We start from the raw sequence: 16,582 nt of genomic DNA, 5'->3' as shown, positions 1-16,582 counted from the left end.
GCGGCTGGTGGATTGAAACTGCCGACCTTTTAGTTGGCAGCCGAGCTCTTAACCACTGATAGATTTAAATCTACGAAATATATAAGAATGATGAACAAAATATACATTTTTGATGTGTTGTTGTTATTGTCAGGTGCCGTCAACTTGGTTCCAATTTATAGAGACCCTAGGTATAAGAGAATGAAACACTGCCCAATCCTGCACCATTCTCACAATCCTTATGCTTGAGCCCATTGTTGCAGCCACTGCGTCAATCCATCTCACTGAGGGTCTTTCTCTTTTTCACTGACCCTCTCTACTCCACCAAGCATGATGTCCTTCTCCAGGGACTGATCCCTCCTGGCAACATGTCCAAAGTACGTAAGACGCAGTCTTGCCATCCTTGCCTCTAAGGAGCATTCTGGCTGTAAGACAGGTTTGTTTATTCTTCTGGCCCGTAACCCATCGCCGTCGAGTCGATTCCGACTCATAGTAACCCTATAGGACAGAGTAGAACCGCCCCACAGAGTTTCCAAGGATCACCTGGTGGATTTGAACCACCGACCCTCCGGTTAGCAGCCGTAGCACTTACCCAGTGCGCCACCAGGGTTTCCATTCTTCTGGTAGTCCATGGTATATTCAATATTCTGTACCAACACCATAATTCAAAGGTGTCGATTCTTCTTTGGTCTTCCGTATTCATTGTCCAGTTTTCGCATGCATATGAAGCAACTGAAAACACCATGGCTCGGATAAGGTGAACCTTAGTCTTCAATATACATCTTACAAAAATATACATTTTCTATTAGATACATTATTAAGAATGAAAATTGACCAATTTAAGCTATCTGAAAGCAGATCTTAAAAAGAAAAAATTATCTTGTGAGCGGTTGCTGCTAAGTTTCTCTGAAAGGTATGTTCACACAAAAAGTCGTACATGAAAGTTTTTTAACATTTTTTACAAGGGAGGGAACTATCTTCCTGTAGTTTGTCATGACGGGACCTGCCGCAGTTGCAGAGTCAATTCAAGAACGGTGCAAGCACAGAGGAGGTGACTCAAGGATTTTACCACTGGGTGCACTCGCCCTCTAGGCTTAGCTGGGCAGGTGTGGAAAGGTGATTCCTTTCCATGGTGGCCCTGATGAAGCTGCCCTAATTAGACTGGGATGGACTAAAGAGATGGTAGAAACAAAGAATGTAGGCCTTAATTTTATGGTTTGACAGACCAGAATAATGGCTTTCTCACTATCTATAAATTTCTTGAGGACTCTAGGCTTCAGTTTGTTTGCACTGTCATTACAAAGATCTCTATTGGATCATATATTGCGTGGAATTAAGAAAATTTCCTATCTCTCCATTTTAATATAACACATGGCTTTGCAGGAAAAAGACCTGACAATCTGCTTCTGTAAAAATTACAGCCTAGGAAACCCTAGGAGGCAATTCTACTCTGTCACATGGGGTCTCTATGAGTCGGAAGCAACTCGACAGCATACAACAAAAACACACAGACATAAGCTAGAATTGTATATGGACCTGATTTACCTACCTGGAAAGAACTAATGACATTTAAACGAATACATTCCTTCTTAGTACGGCTGGGAAATCATTACTAATTTGCAGCCACACTGACATAAATTATTATCATTTTTGATATTAACATGATTATAATGTTGAGTTCCATCAAAGTTGGTATTAAATACGTACCACTTCTCGCAAATTGTTGCCATGAGCAGATTAATAGTGAATAATATTGAGACCTTTATTTTAATGTGTTTCCAAATTTAATAAAGTTCATTACATATTCTCATCTGAAACAAAAGTAAGTTCCTGCAAATTTATTTGAGAGGAGTAACACATCACCAAGTATTCACCACAGATGTTATTTAGGAAAACCTAAGTTAAGTGGAATTGTGCTTCTTCGGTGATCAATATATGTAACCTACATCAAACCTGGATGTGAAGGAATTGGGACCCTCATCCTTGGTTGATGGGAATGTAAAATGATGCAGTCACTGTGGAAAACAGCATGGTGGTTCATCAAAAAGTTAAACACAGAATTGCCATTTGAACCTACAATTCCACTCCGAGGTATATACACAGGAGAATTAAAACACACATCCACACAAAAACTTGTATATGCATGTTCGCAGCAGCATTATTCCTAATAGCCAAAAAGTGGAAAGGACCCAGATGTCCACCAACTGATGAATGGGTAGACAAAATCTGGTATATCCATAGAATGAAATATTACTCAGCCATGAAAAGGAATAACATACTGGTACATGCTATAGTATGGACGGACTACGAAAACATTATGCTAAGTGAAAGAAGCCAGACATAAAAAACTACATATTGCATGATTCCATTTATATAAAATGTGAGGAATAGGCAAATCCATAGAGACAGACAGTAGATTAGCGATTTTCAGAGGTTGGGAAGAGTTGGGGGGATTGGGAGTGGCTTCAAACAAGTACAGATTTCTTTTGGGGGTGATGGAGGTGTCCAGGAATTAGAGTGGTATTGAGTGTACAGCATTTGGATATACTAAAAACCATTGAATTTTACAGCTTAATTTGGCAAATTTTATGGTATGTGAATTATATCTCAACTTAAAAAATTAAAAGTATATGAATTAATATGAAGATAAAACTTGTGCAACAACAACAAAGGTAAAAAACAGGGCATTGCCAATACTGCAGAATCCCTTTTATGCTTTCCTTCATAGTTTTGCTACCTAGGCCTCATTTGTATATTTTTGCATCTACGTTCTTCTACTCAACATTGTTGGTGAGATTCATCAATGTGGATGCATTTAGCTGTAGTTTGCTTGTTTTTACTGTATGTTATTTCATTTTATTATGACCCTGTACTTTATTTGACATACAATTGATGAATATTTGAATTTTTCTCTATTATAAATAATGCATTGTAAATAATGCTTCAATGTAAACTCTTCTATATGTCTCTTAAAGCACATATGTACGCAATTTTGTTGGTTGCATATTTTATTGGATGCACATATGTTTCTAGGACGCACATATGTATGCAATTTGTGAAGAAAAGGAATTGCTGGGCTGTGAACTCTGCGTATGCTCAGCATTAGTAGAGAATGACAAATTATTACCAGTGGTGTACCAAGGGTTCCGTTGCTTCATTTTCTTGGTATTGTCAACAGCGTATACAGGCAACATCATTGGCATCTGCAAACATTTGGTCCCGTCAGTCTTTTTTAAATTTTAGCCAGCCTGTTCACTGTGTAGTAGTATATATTAACCTAGTATCTAATGGTGTTTAGTTGTATATGTAATGTGGATTTTCCTGATGATTTCTAAGATTGATAGTTTATTCATAAGCTTATTGGTTCATTTTCTTATGTGAGTTTTGTGTTCAAATGTCTTGTAAATTTTTCTGCTGCCTTTTTCTTATTAACTTGTAGGATTTAAAAAATATATTCTGTATATGAGTGCTTAGAAGTTATATGTGCTACAAATAACTTCTCACATTCTGCAGTTCACTCTTTTCTATCTCTTAATGTCTTTTGATGAACAGACGTTTCTACATTTAATGTAGTACAATTTATCAATCTTTTCTTTTATGGCTAATTTTGCATTTGTATAAGAAATCTTTCCTTCATGGAGATAATAATCATAATTTTGTATATACTAGATTCTTGGTAAATCTAGGAGCTTTACTGTTGTGCCTTTCACATTTAGATTTCACCTGGAATTGATTTTCATGTAAAATATATGATGAGACTCTGGTTTCACTTATTTTTCTTTATGGAAATTAAAATTTTCAGCCCATCACTGAAATGCCCTCTTTTCTGTATCGTTCTCTAGTGCCACAGTTGTTGTAAATCTACCATGCATACATGTGTGTATCTGCTTCTGGGATCTCTGTTCTGTCTCATTGTTTTGTCTATCTTTATGCCAACACACAATGCACTAATTTTTCTAATTTTATATATGATGTCCAGTAAATAAGTCCCTCTATCACATTCTTTAAGAGTTTCTTAGCTATTTTTGGCCCATTGCATTTCCATATATGATATGATGGCAATGTGTGGGGGAGGGGAAGCATTATAAAATCCTACGATTAGGTTTTAGTAAGCCTGTGTCTCTGAGCTGTGACCTTCACAGTGCTACTCAGTCCTCTCCTCCCCCCTTACCTCCCCTCCCCCACTTAGGTGAGCTGGGAAGGCTAGAGGGGGCTGGAGTTGAGTATTTCCTTTCCCCAAGTCAAAAGCTAGAGGGGGTTGGTTAGGTTTCTGTAAAACCCAAGCCAAATAAAAAAATAGGCTCTAGTAAAATAGTTTCCTGGAGAAAAGACCTTGTTAAGAAGAACGGAGAGCTCTGGGCACATTTCAAAATGGTAATTTTTTTGCTCCCCTTGCTGAAAGTTCAAGGGGATTTTTCTCCAATCAGAAGAGCCCTTCTGGCGCAGTGGTTAAAGCCTTTGGCTGCTAACAAAGGTGGTTGGAACCCACCAGCTGCTCAGCAGGAGAAAGATGTGACAGGCTGCTTCCTTAAAGGTTACAGCCTTGGAAACCCTATGGGTCCCTTCTACCCTGTCCTATAGGGTAGCTATGAGTCAAAATCAACTTGACGGCAATGGGTTTGGTTTTCCGTTTTTGCTTTCTCCAGTTTTACCTGGAGAACATAGAGGGCTTCTGGAGGTATAACTAAAGAGAGTGTGATATCGCTCCAGCAATCCCAAGCTTGTCCACGCTGATCCTCCAGCAATTTGTCAATTATAAAGTGTTCCTATGCCTTTGAATTATGGTGTTGGTGAAGAATATTAAAAATACCACACCTGCCAAAAGAACGAACGAATCTGTCTTGGAAGAAGTACAGCCAAAATAGTCCTTAGAAGCAAGGATGGTGAGACTTCATTTCGTGTACTTTGGACATGTAATCAGGAGGGATCGATCCCTAGAGAAGGACATCATGCTTGGTAAAGTAGAGGGTCAGTGAAAAAGAGAAAGACCCTCAAGGAGATGGATTGACACAGTGGCTGCAACAATCAGCTCAAGTGTAACAATGATCATGAGTATGGTGCAGGACAAGACAGTGTTTCAGTCTGTTGTACATTGGGTCACTGTGAGTCAGAACCAGCTCCAGGAACCTAACAACAACAACATGAGCTCTGACTCCAGCTGCAGTCTTCTGCTTCTGGGTTTCTGCTCCAAGTAAGCTGTGATTCTCTGTATCTGCCTGCCTCTCCAGTTTTCTGGGCAGCAGTTTGTCTTGTGACCTCAATTCTCTGATGAATCTAAGAAGAGTTGTTGCTTCTCAGTTTGTTCAGCCTTTTTCTTGTTATGAGTATGGGAGTGATGACTTTCAAGCTCTTTACATGTCAAACTGGGAACTGGAAGTCTGTAGATGCCTTTTATCACACTAAGAAACTTCCCTTCCTAGTTCTAACATACTTCTATTATGAACAGATATCGAATTTTACCAAATGAATTTTAGACATCTATTAAGATGATGGGAAACCCTGGTGGCGTAGTGGTTAAGTGCTATGGCTGCTAACCAAAAGGTCAGCAGTCCGAATCACTAGGTGCTCCTTGGAAACTCTGTGGGGCAGTTCTACTCTGTCCTATAGGGTCGCTATAGGGTCTCTATGAGTTGGAATCGACTCGACGGCACTGGGTATTAAGATGATCATATGGTTTTTTTTTGTGTGTGTGTGTTTCATTCCGTTAATGTGTAGAGTTACGTTGATTTTTAAATAAAACCAATCTTGCATTTATGGAATAAACATAAAAAACAGAAATACATTATATTGCTAAATATATTGAATACTTCACACCTGTGTTCATGAGTAAAATTGGCCTAAACTTTTCCTTTCTTATAGTGCCTTTGTCAGATTTTAAATCAAAAGTATGCTGTCCTCATCAATTCTGTTGGGAAGTACACCTCTTTTCCTGTTCTTTGGAAGTGTTTTAAGACTTTGACATTATTTATTTATCAAATGTATTACAAAATTTGCTAGTGAATCTTCTAAACTTTGAGTTTTGTATGATAAAACCCATTAAATATGAATCTCTTTAAGGGGGTTTTTATTGTTAAAAGAGCCCTAGCAGTGCAGGTTAGCTCAGCTGCTAACCAAAAAGATCAGCAGTTTGAATCCACCAGCTGCTCCTCGGAAACCCTATGGAGCAGTTCTACTCTGTCCTATAGGGTTACTATGATTCAGTGACCCTACAGGACAGAGTAGAGTAGTGACTCGATGGCAATGGGTTATTGTTAAAGGACTACTTAGGTATTCTGATTCTTCTTTTGTCTGTTCAGAAAATTGTTGTTTCCTGGGTATTTATTTCCTCTAAATTTTGATGTTTTTTGTTGTAAATTTTTAAAATAATATCTTCCTTATCCTTTTAATGCTTGTAAGATCTGTGCTGATTATCAGTTTCCATTTCTGACATTGTTTATTTGTGTGTTCTCTTTTTTCTTTATTTGTTTTCTCAGGTGTTTAATTTTATACATATCTTCTATTTTATTAATTTTTTTATTACCATATATTTGTATACTTGAAGAAACTGTAGTGCTAATAAGATAGAGAAGTCCCACATAGCAGGGGCCATATGATATGCATTCTTTGTTACTCAGTTCTCCTCTCACTGCCTTATCTCACTCCTTTCGCTGTAAATATTCCTTACAAATATTTGCTGAACACAATAATGGCAAGTTTAATTATCCCACAGTGACTAATGTTTTTCTTTAAACATTAATTATGGTTAGTAATAGGTTAAAATGCTTACTTAATATCTGGGGTAAAAAACCTAGGCACAGAAAACAGATTTTGTATTCTGGATCTATTATATTGGCATTTCTTTACTTGGCCTAAAGTTACATTACATTGACAGCAGATGATTATGCTAAATTCTCAAGCTAATTTTTAGTAACAGGACCTGGACAGATATGAAACTCCAAGGAAATTGTCTCTATAGGGGCCAAAGCCAAGTCTAAATAAACAAACTAATATTAAACAAATAGGAAACTTAAAAGCTTTTCGCTTTTGCCTGCACATTCTGGGGAAGAAAATGTGTTCTTTTGAGCACTTTAGTCTCTTAAAAATGTTTAATGGCATAGGTCAGTGTGATTTTTTAAGTGAATCCTTAAGTATTATAATTCTTTCTTTCTTTGTTTTCTCTCTTTACCTGATTTTTAGTAACAGAGTTCTTTCATTCTGGATATAGCATGTTCCTGGTTTCATTGAAATTTCACAGCGTGCATGTGCACCTTTCCACCTGTGATAGTTATTTAAGGAGAAGGATCTTGAGTTTGATGATTACTTGCATTAGTTTCCAAGGCACATTAGCATTTAAATGCAATACATTTCACAAGTTGACATAAAAGTACAACAATATTAAGAATCACAAAGCTGTCATTGGTTTGATAGTGAATATATACTTGAAATCTTATTTTTTAAAAAAAATCCTTCAAAAAGAAAAGTCCACAGTCCTTTTACATGTCAATATAAATTTTCCCTGGTTTTTATATATAAGAATGAAGTTTAAGACTACTTATTGCAAAAGACATAGCCCTGAATATAGTAGCCAGTTTGTCCGTAAGCGCTAAGTACAAGGCCGCTATTATTTAATGGTGCAGATGAATCTTTAGCTCTTGGTGTGATAAATGTGATAAATGATTGATGGTCAGGAAGCTGAAAAGGGAAGAAGACAATTCTTGCATACTCTTCCAAAATGCTATCTAAATGTAAAAAATGGAATAAGTAAGGATGATATAAACCAACAAAAAACCAAACCTATTGCCATCGAGTCGATTCCGACTCATAACGACCCTATAGGACAGAATAGAATTGCCCCATAGAGTTTCCAAGGAGCTCCTGGCGGATTTGAACTGTCGACTCTTTGGTTAACAGCCATAGCACTTAACCACTATGCCACCAGGGTTTCTGAGGATGATATAGGTATAATAAAATGATACATGACTTATTTATATGGCAAGAAAGTATTATTAAAACGTATCTATCACATTTTTTTTATCACATATATTTTCTAGTTTGCTTACAGCTAAATATGCCTTGTCGTATCTGCAATTTATTATTATGCTAAAATTGGTTGATTCTAGTTAAAAATACATACTGGGAATAATTTTTAGTGCTTATTGGATTTATAGAGACTGATACTGTACTATTTAAGCACAATATTTCAACATTGTTCTAACCAAGTGTTGTGATGATGGAAATGTTCTCTGTTGAGCAGTACAGTAGCCACTAGCCACATGTGACTATTGGGCTCTTGAAATGTGCCTTAATTCAAATGACAAACTGAACTTTTTACCTAATTTTAATTATTTTAAAATTTAAATAGCCACTTGTGGCTTGTGACTACCATAGTAGGCAGTGTACTTTTTTGCATTTATATAAGTTAAAATATGTAAAGTATTTAGAACAAGGTTTGGCAGAGAATTAGTGCTTATTAGTGTTTGTTGTTGTTGCTGCTGTTGTTATTATGTGTTTAAAATACATTTTGAGAAACACAAGGTGTTACGGATTGAATTGTGTCCCCCCAAAATGTGTGTCAACTTGGGTAGGCCATGATTCCCAGTATTGTGTGACTGTCTACCATTTTGTTGTCTGTTGTGATTATCCTATGTCTTGTAAATCCTAACTACCATGATGCTAATGAGGCAGGATTAGAGACAGTTATGTTAATGAAGCAGGACTCAATCTACAGGATTAGGTTGTATTTTGAGTCAATCTCTTGAGATATAAAAGAGAGAAGCAAACAGGGAGACAGGGGAACTTCATACCACCAAGAAAGCAGCACTGGAAGCACAGCTTGTCCTTTGGACCTGGGGTTCCTGTGCAGAGAAGCTCCTAGACCAAGGCAAGATTGATGACAAGGACCTCCCACCAGAGCGTTATTTCTGTTCTAGCAGCACTAGATAACTAAGGCAGAAGGTTAATCACATAAATTCAGCTAGCAATGAGATGTTGTCTTAAATATTTACAAATCAAAACCAATAAGAATTAGTCAGCACCACTCATTGGGATCCGTCTCCTGATGTCCACCATTTTGTAATAAGTTTTTTTTTATTACTGTTGACAACTTCTCTGCCCAGTGTGACATATGGGACGTTTTATGACCTAAAGGTGAATTATGTAATTTGTGTTACTCTGTACAATGTTTGTTGTCCCTTTTTCTTCTATATTTTTAAATCACAATGATACTAATTTGGACTTACACTAGAAAGTTAACAGGGGAAGAAAGACACACAGAAAAAAAATCTTTTGATTTCTGAATCTTACATTGAATTACAGAAATTGAACATGGGTACTCATCTCTATTGCTTATTTGATAAAAAATGCAGTTTCTTTTTTTTTTTTTTGGTTCATAGATTGCCGTGTGTATTTATAAGACCTCACAAAATATTTGATTTGATTAAATAACTTGCACCTGAAGAGAAATTTAAACAAGTTCTCTAAATAGCACCGTAATTTCTAGTCTCTGTTGGTTTTACCATTAATCTAAACATTAAAAAAAAAAAAAAAACCACTGCTGTCAAGTCGATTCTGACTGATAGCGACCCTATAGGACAGAGTAGAACTGCCCCACAGAGTTTCCAAGGAGCGCCTGGTGGATTTGAACTGCTGACCTCTTGGTTAGCAGCTGTAGCACTTAAACACTACGCCACCAGGGTTTCCAATCTAAACATGGAGCTACATATATGTCACGAATTCTCTCAATATTACTCTAATGAAACAGGCTAGTTTAAGTTGAGTAATCATTCTTATTATCTCTTTTGTACAAAATTGCATTTTTCACATAACAACTGATAAGTCTTTACTGAGACTATATCCAAATTTTAACACAATGATTTAGGGTCAGAAATTTTGGTGTCAGTATGAAAACAGCAATTAGAAAAAGATATTTATAGAGAATGAAACTATAATGTGGTTATAGCAGGGTTCAAAAAAAATCACTCAGATAAAATTTAAGATTATCTTGCTACAAAGTTAATGAAAAATAGTATTTTTCAGCCAGCCTTACTTCTGCAAATGGCACTAATATAATGATAGTAAAACTTGCACTGTGTACAACGACAATACTTTAAGCTGAGAAACATCCCAAATGATCATGAGGTAGTTACTCCTAACCTTTCTCTTGCTCTTTCCATTCCCCAGAGAACAGGCTAAGAAGATTGCTAACCACATTAATATTGGATCCACTCAATTGCAGAGCACATTACCAGGGCAGAAGGGGTGATTTTCCTTACTATTTAGAGCAGATACTGATTGCTGCCTACCTAATAGGTATGCACCTTTCCTACTTCCTAACTATACTTCAATTTTGTTCAAGTTGTTAGTTGCCATCAGTCAGCTTGAACTCATGGGAACCTTATGTATAAAAGAACAAACATTTCTTGGTCCTGCGCCATCTTCATAATCGATGGTATGTTTGAGTTGGTTGTTGTGGCTATTGTGTGAACTCATCTCTGTTAGGGTTCTCTAGAGAAAAAGAACCAATGGAATGTATGTATATGTGTGTGTGTGTGTGTGTGTGTATGTACAGAGAGATTTACTTCAAGGGATTGCTCACACAATTGTGGGGGCTGGAAAATCCAAAATCTGTAGGTCAGGCGGCAGTCTGGAGACTTGTGCAGACTTAAGTCCCAAGATTTGTAGGTCAGGTGACAGGAAGAGTGCAGAGTCCAGAGAAAGAACAAGTTCTGCCAGATTATTTATATATAGTCTGGGAGGCAGACTAAGGAAACTCTTTTTTCAACTGATTGATTGAATACATTAGATTGCATTATAAAAAATGATAACATTGCATTACATTACATTATAGGACAGCAACTAGTCTAGTATTTGGCCAAACCACGGAGGATCATAGCCTAGCCAAGGTGACACATAAAATTAACCGCCACACCATCTCATTGAGGGTTTTCCCTCATTTTCCTTGACCCTCTACTTCACCAGCAGCACTGGTAGAGCAGTGGTTAAGAGCTGGGCTGCTAATCAAAAGGCTGGCAGTTGGGAACCACCAGCTTCTTCTTGAAAACCCTCTGGGGGCAGTTCTACTCAGTCTTATAGTGTCGCTACGAGTCAGAATCTACTCGACAGCAAGGAGTTTTTTGGTTTTCTACTTTACCAAATATGATGTCCTTTTCTAGCAATTTGTCTTTCCTGATGATGTGCCCAAAGTAAACGAGCTGAAATCTCATCATCTTCACTTTTAGGGAGCATTCTGCTTGTATTTCTTCTAAGACTAACTTGTTCGTTCTGTGGTATATTCAATATTGTTTGCCAACACCAAAATTCCAAATGCATCAATTCTTCTGTCTTCCTTTGTCGTTGTCCAACTTTCACATGCACATGAGGCAACCGAAAAGACCGGTCAGATGCACCTTAGTCATCAAAGTGACATCTTTGCTTTGTAACATTTTAAACAGTAGAAGTTTGCAGCAGAATTGCCCAATGCGATATGTCATTGATTTCTTGAGTGCTGCTTCCACCTGTGGAGGCTGATTTCTGATTCAAGTAGAATGAAATCACTGTCAACTTCAAATTCTTCTTCATTTATCATGATGTTGTTTGTTGGTCCAGTTGTGAGGATTTTCTTCATGTTTAGGTGTAATCCATACTAAAGGCTGTAGTCTTTGACCTTCATTAGTAAGTGCTTCAGGTTGTCCTCATTTTAACTACCTTAGTTTACTTAATAATATGCTTGATAAATTTATTCTCATCCCCAGTGGGTAATCCTGCAGTTCTCAGCCAATCATTGCACCTCATTACCTTGAAGACATTAATTTAGCATAGGCTCCTAGTCTACAATGGCCAATAAGAGTGCTCTTGCTGCACATGCATGCTGGTAAAAGTTTTCTTGCTGGTAAACACACATATACACATGCATGGGCATGCATGTGTGTACATACACACACTCAGAGGAATAAATGGGCTCTTCCCTGGTTCTGAATTTTCTTGCGAACCCTATAATGCTGCAGCATGTGTAGTCATGATTTAACTGGGAGGAGAGCTAACCTGATAACATAGTCTGGGAATTGAAATTTGGAAACAATAAGGGTCCTTTCTGAGATTATCAAGCTGTTATAATTACCACTTGAAAAGATCTCCCATCTCATTTCCTGATCTGTGGGATAATGATTACCACATTATCTAGGCCAGTTGAGTAGAGAATTTTCAGTTTCTTGTAGCCCAAACCTTCTTATCTCATATATTTTGGCATTATTTTTACATCCATTTAAAGGTAAGCCTCACATGATAAGTATAGGGTAAGTGCACAATAACAATTTATTACATTTTCTCCAAGATGCAGAAATAATTTTTAATTTATGGTTTTGTTGATTAGGATTACTATATTTTGTCCATTCCTGTTAGTTTGTATACTAGCGTGCCACTTTTGTTTCTAAGCCAATTCGCCTTTGTTTCTAAGTGGGATGACACAGAAAAAAGCATCTTAAAATATATGAAACAATTTGGGTTATCCTTTGTAAAAATAACTACAGTAAATGTAAAGGAAAATGAGAAACTTGGTTTTGAGTTGAAAATTTTATTGAAATGTTAAGAAACGCAATGAACATAGGGATCTGATTCTAATTTCATGAAAGCATTCAACATATTCAATTCTTGAGAAAATTTATTTATAAGTGTAGTGATCACACTAGCATTTTGAATCACTTCTATTTTTACTACTGTATGAGTTTCCATCAGTTTTTAGAAACTGGAATTTTCTATAAAGTACACATACTGGATCATATCTGATCTGGATGCTACTATATGAAATGATTAGATATAGACTCCAGGCTTCCTGATGTTGTACCATATGCTGGATTAGAAAAGGAGTATACAGGACTCTAAAAAATAAAAATACATTTAAAAGGTTAGGATTTCAGGCATTAAAATAAGAATCTTCTTTCATGACTATGAAGAACGTAGCAAGCTTCTTACAGATTTCCATTGGAGTAATGTATAGCAAGTCCTTGTCCCTCCTTCATGCACCTTCAAACCACACTGTCTGAACCGCTGACACAAGGCCTAGTCCCTGGGTGTGCTGGTGTCCTCTAGGCACAGGTATCACTGCCACATCCCCCTCTTCTGCTGGGATGGGGTTGCAGCAGCCAACACCTTGACTACCTCTTTCCCCAGCACTGGCTTCCCTAAGCCTCCTCTACTGAATATAGTTAGGTTAAACAAAACAAAAACAAAATAAAACAACTAACAGCTTTAAGTTGGTAGGATTATATTTTACAGAATATATTGTTGTTGTGTGTCGTTGAGTCAATTGCAACACATAGTGACCCTATATGACAGAGTAGAACTGCCCTATAGGGTTTCTCAGGCTGTAATATTTACAGAAGCAGATCGCCATGTCTTTTCTCCCATGGAGCTGCTGGGTGGGTTCCAACCACTGACCTTTTGGTTAGTAGACAAGTGCTTAACCATTGTGCCACTATGGCTCATTCTGAATATATCAGAAAATCTAAAATGTGGGAACTTCTAGAGGTCGAGCAACCTGGTTTCTTCAACAAACAAATCACAAGAGAAAAACAAACTAACAAAAAAACAAAGAGAAAATGGAATCTAGAGATTAAAAGAGACTTGAGAGATATGTCTATCAAATTGGATGCATACACCTTATGTGGATGCTCATTTTAAAAATATAGTAAAAAAATACAAAATCTCCTACTTATATGTGAGACAATTGGGGCAAGTTGAACACTGACTGAATGCTTGATGGCATTAAGGAATTATTTTTAAATGTTTACATGTGATATCTGGTTATACTTTTGAAAGTGCTTATCCCTTAAAGATGTAACTGAAGTGTTTACAGTAGAAATTAAACGATATTGAAGATTTCCTTAAAAGAATCTGGTGAGGGGAGGGAGAAAGTGGCACTAGAGATGAAACAAGAATGGCCATGTGTTAATTGCTAAAGTTGGCTGACGGGTAATGGCGGTTCATTATCCTATTCTCTCAATTTCCATATAAAAGTACGAGAGAAGCCTATTTTTCTGTTATATTTCGGGATAAAAGAGAACCAAGACTTTAGCTGATTAGATTTATTGGCACACAAGCTGAAGATTTTGCCAGAAATATGAATTTTATTGTGATGCCAGGAAAGATAGGCTTAATTTAATTAACAGAAAGTAATTTGTTTCTGAAACAAAATAAACAAAAAAAGCAATAAAGGCCAGGAGATGTGACAGGATTTCTTCTCCAGCCATTCTTAATGAAAGGAAAAAGGAATGTGAGAAAGAGCAATATTTTTCTCTTTTATTAAAATAGAAAATAGAAATTGCTGCCAAGTTCTCTGGAATCATCGACTGATGCACAGTGGACAACATCTTGAAAGGTAAGTCTTTGATATGGATCTCCTACTGTGTGTGCCTAAAACTAAAACCAATCTGAACACTAGAGAAATCACATTCTCAGTAGAACGGGAAGGACACACAACAACTTCCCAACAATATTTTAGTTATTACAAGTTTTTTAGATATTAATGTAAAAAAACAAATCTAAAATATTTCATTTTAATTCCTCATGTCATTTGTATCTTGCAGAAATTAAAAGTGAAACTAAGCTGAAAATGAAAAAGATTTATTGTTCTTTAGTAACAATGAAAATGTTTCTATTACATCTCCCTACTTTGTCAAAAAGATACAGGACACTTGGGTTCTTAAATAGGTGTGCATTTATTTATCATCCATTGAGTAGGGCTGTATTTTAATTTTTACTCTGTCTTGATTAGACAAATCATCCAAATTAATTCTCTTTGTGATCTGAAAGATATCTTATTTTTTTGTTTTCATCCCTAAAAAAACTACTAAAAGTGTGTATCACATCATTATTGAAGGAAACAAAGAAATAAAAAAGGCAAGAGGTGTAGTAGGCTCCAATCACCCCACCCAAGTCTCTGAAACTACTAGAAACCGTCTAATCCAACACTTTGGTTCTCATTTTCAGTAACTAAAAAAACATAAAAACTCTTCATGGCTTATTTTCATTAAAAAAGTAATAGGAAAGAAATTCAAACTTTATATTACTATATGCTCACTTTTATAAGTTATGACAGATATGTTTCTAGAATCAGATGTAAGAAACTTTTATAGATGGAAGTGGTGTGTCATGGCCAGTTCTATTTTATACCCAAGTGGATGCTCATATTACCTACTTAAAAAAGGCTGAGGAGGCTGAGCTAGCCTGTTTCTTATTATATTGATAAGAGATAGCCCCAAAATGGGCCAAAAAAGATGTAATACACTTTAATTTCTTCTTTTCTGTTCTGTTATCAGGAAATGGTTTTCCATACCCTCACCTAAATTTAAAGAGAACACAGAACACTATCCTCCCTTTTGTCTTTTGCAATAAAATGAAGAACATTAAATGGATATTTACTGTTAGTAGCTGACTAACATTCTGTGGGTTAAAGTGATATTTTCCAGATTTGTCAGCTCTCTTTGAATATATTCAGTGACCATAAAACCATTTAACAGGGAACTGCAAATGCCCTGGAATGGAAAAATCTCATTGCACATTTAGAGAAACTCCATTCTCCCCCCAACTGAAATAACTATTAAGACATTTCTCTCAGTTGTGATGTGGAAACATGTCCAAGTGACTTCATGGTTGGTTTTGTTCATGTGTGCGTGTGTGTACTTGTGTGTGTTCCTGCTGCAAAAGAATACAGTCCACCATTGCCACTTACCTACATTTTCTCTGGGTTGCTCCAATTCCCATAAATTGGATTGACAAATGCACAGTGACCTCTTTCCTCAGTTTTCCTTAAAACACAAAGAGCCACACGCACAAAAATTATAAGTATTGAAATGCACCATAGTACTTTCTCAAGTTATTATCTGGTAGAAATCTTTGAGAGACACATTGTCTAGCTAGCAAACTTATTTTTATGGGTGCATTAACATAAAGTTTTTTTTTTTTTTTGGCAGCACACCAAGGCAACCACATTCTTGAAAGTAAATGCAATTTACTTTAAAGAAATCCAGGAAAATAAAAGCAGTAATGTAAATAGGCCTTAAGACTGATTTCTTAAAATATTACTCAAATAATGCAAAATGTACATTAGAAAGAACAATGTACGATGAAGCTGGGTTGGTTATAAGAAAAGGCCATCTTTAAGTCCCTTTAGACTTCAAATGTGCCAAATCACCACCCCCTGAGGATCCTTTTCTGTGTCAGCCTCTGTTATAAAGATCTGTAGTACATGAGTCATTGTCTTTAATATTTTAAATAGCAAACTTAAAAATTGAGTGCTTTGAAGAGTTCTTTATGTTAGTGTTTTGTTTCATGAAAATCGTAAGGACGTATGTCCTTGGTATTCTTATATATCAGTCTATATCTGCGTAATTCCCTCTGATTTGCTGGGCTCTTAAAAGATCATTTTATTCCATATTTTAACTATTAAAGAGTCAATAGACTTACTAAAAGGCCACAAAAAAAATACTGTCACAGGAACAAAAAGTATATAGCCAAATAACAAAGTATTCCCTATTAAAGACATGTGGAAGGATCCCATACATGCATACACACACGTACACACACACAAGCACTATGAAAAATGGAAGAACAATTCCAGGATGATTGCCAG

At 36.4% G+C, this 16,582-nt stretch overlaps 1 protein-coding gene across 1 annotated transcript in view; it reads right to left on the bottom strand.

The window, feature by feature from the left end:
- Nucleotides 1-15,581: 15,581 nt before the first annotated feature.
- MALRD1 (MAM and LDL receptor class A domain containing 1) overlaps nt 15,582-16,582 on the bottom strand; it is a 956,759-nt gene continuing 955,758 nt past the window's right edge. Inside the window, exon 39 of the mRNA XM_064284901.1 lies at nt 15,582-15,758. Coding sequence (XP_064140971.1) covers nt 15,683-15,758 — 76 coding nt within the window. The 3' untranslated portion in view covers nt 15,582-15,682. The remainder of the gene's footprint in view (nt 15,759-16,582) is intronic.

The sequence above is a fragment of the Loxodonta africana genome, chromosome 4 (assembly GCF_030014295.1).
Source record: "Loxodonta africana isolate mLoxAfr1 chromosome 4, mLoxAfr1.hap2, whole genome shotgun sequence".
Taxonomy (NCBI): Eukaryota; Metazoa; Chordata; class Mammalia; order Proboscidea; family Elephantidae; genus Loxodonta; species Loxodonta africana.
The sequence above is the reverse complement of the archived record's forward strand: the minus strand, read 5'-3'. Positions and strand labels throughout refer to the sequence as shown.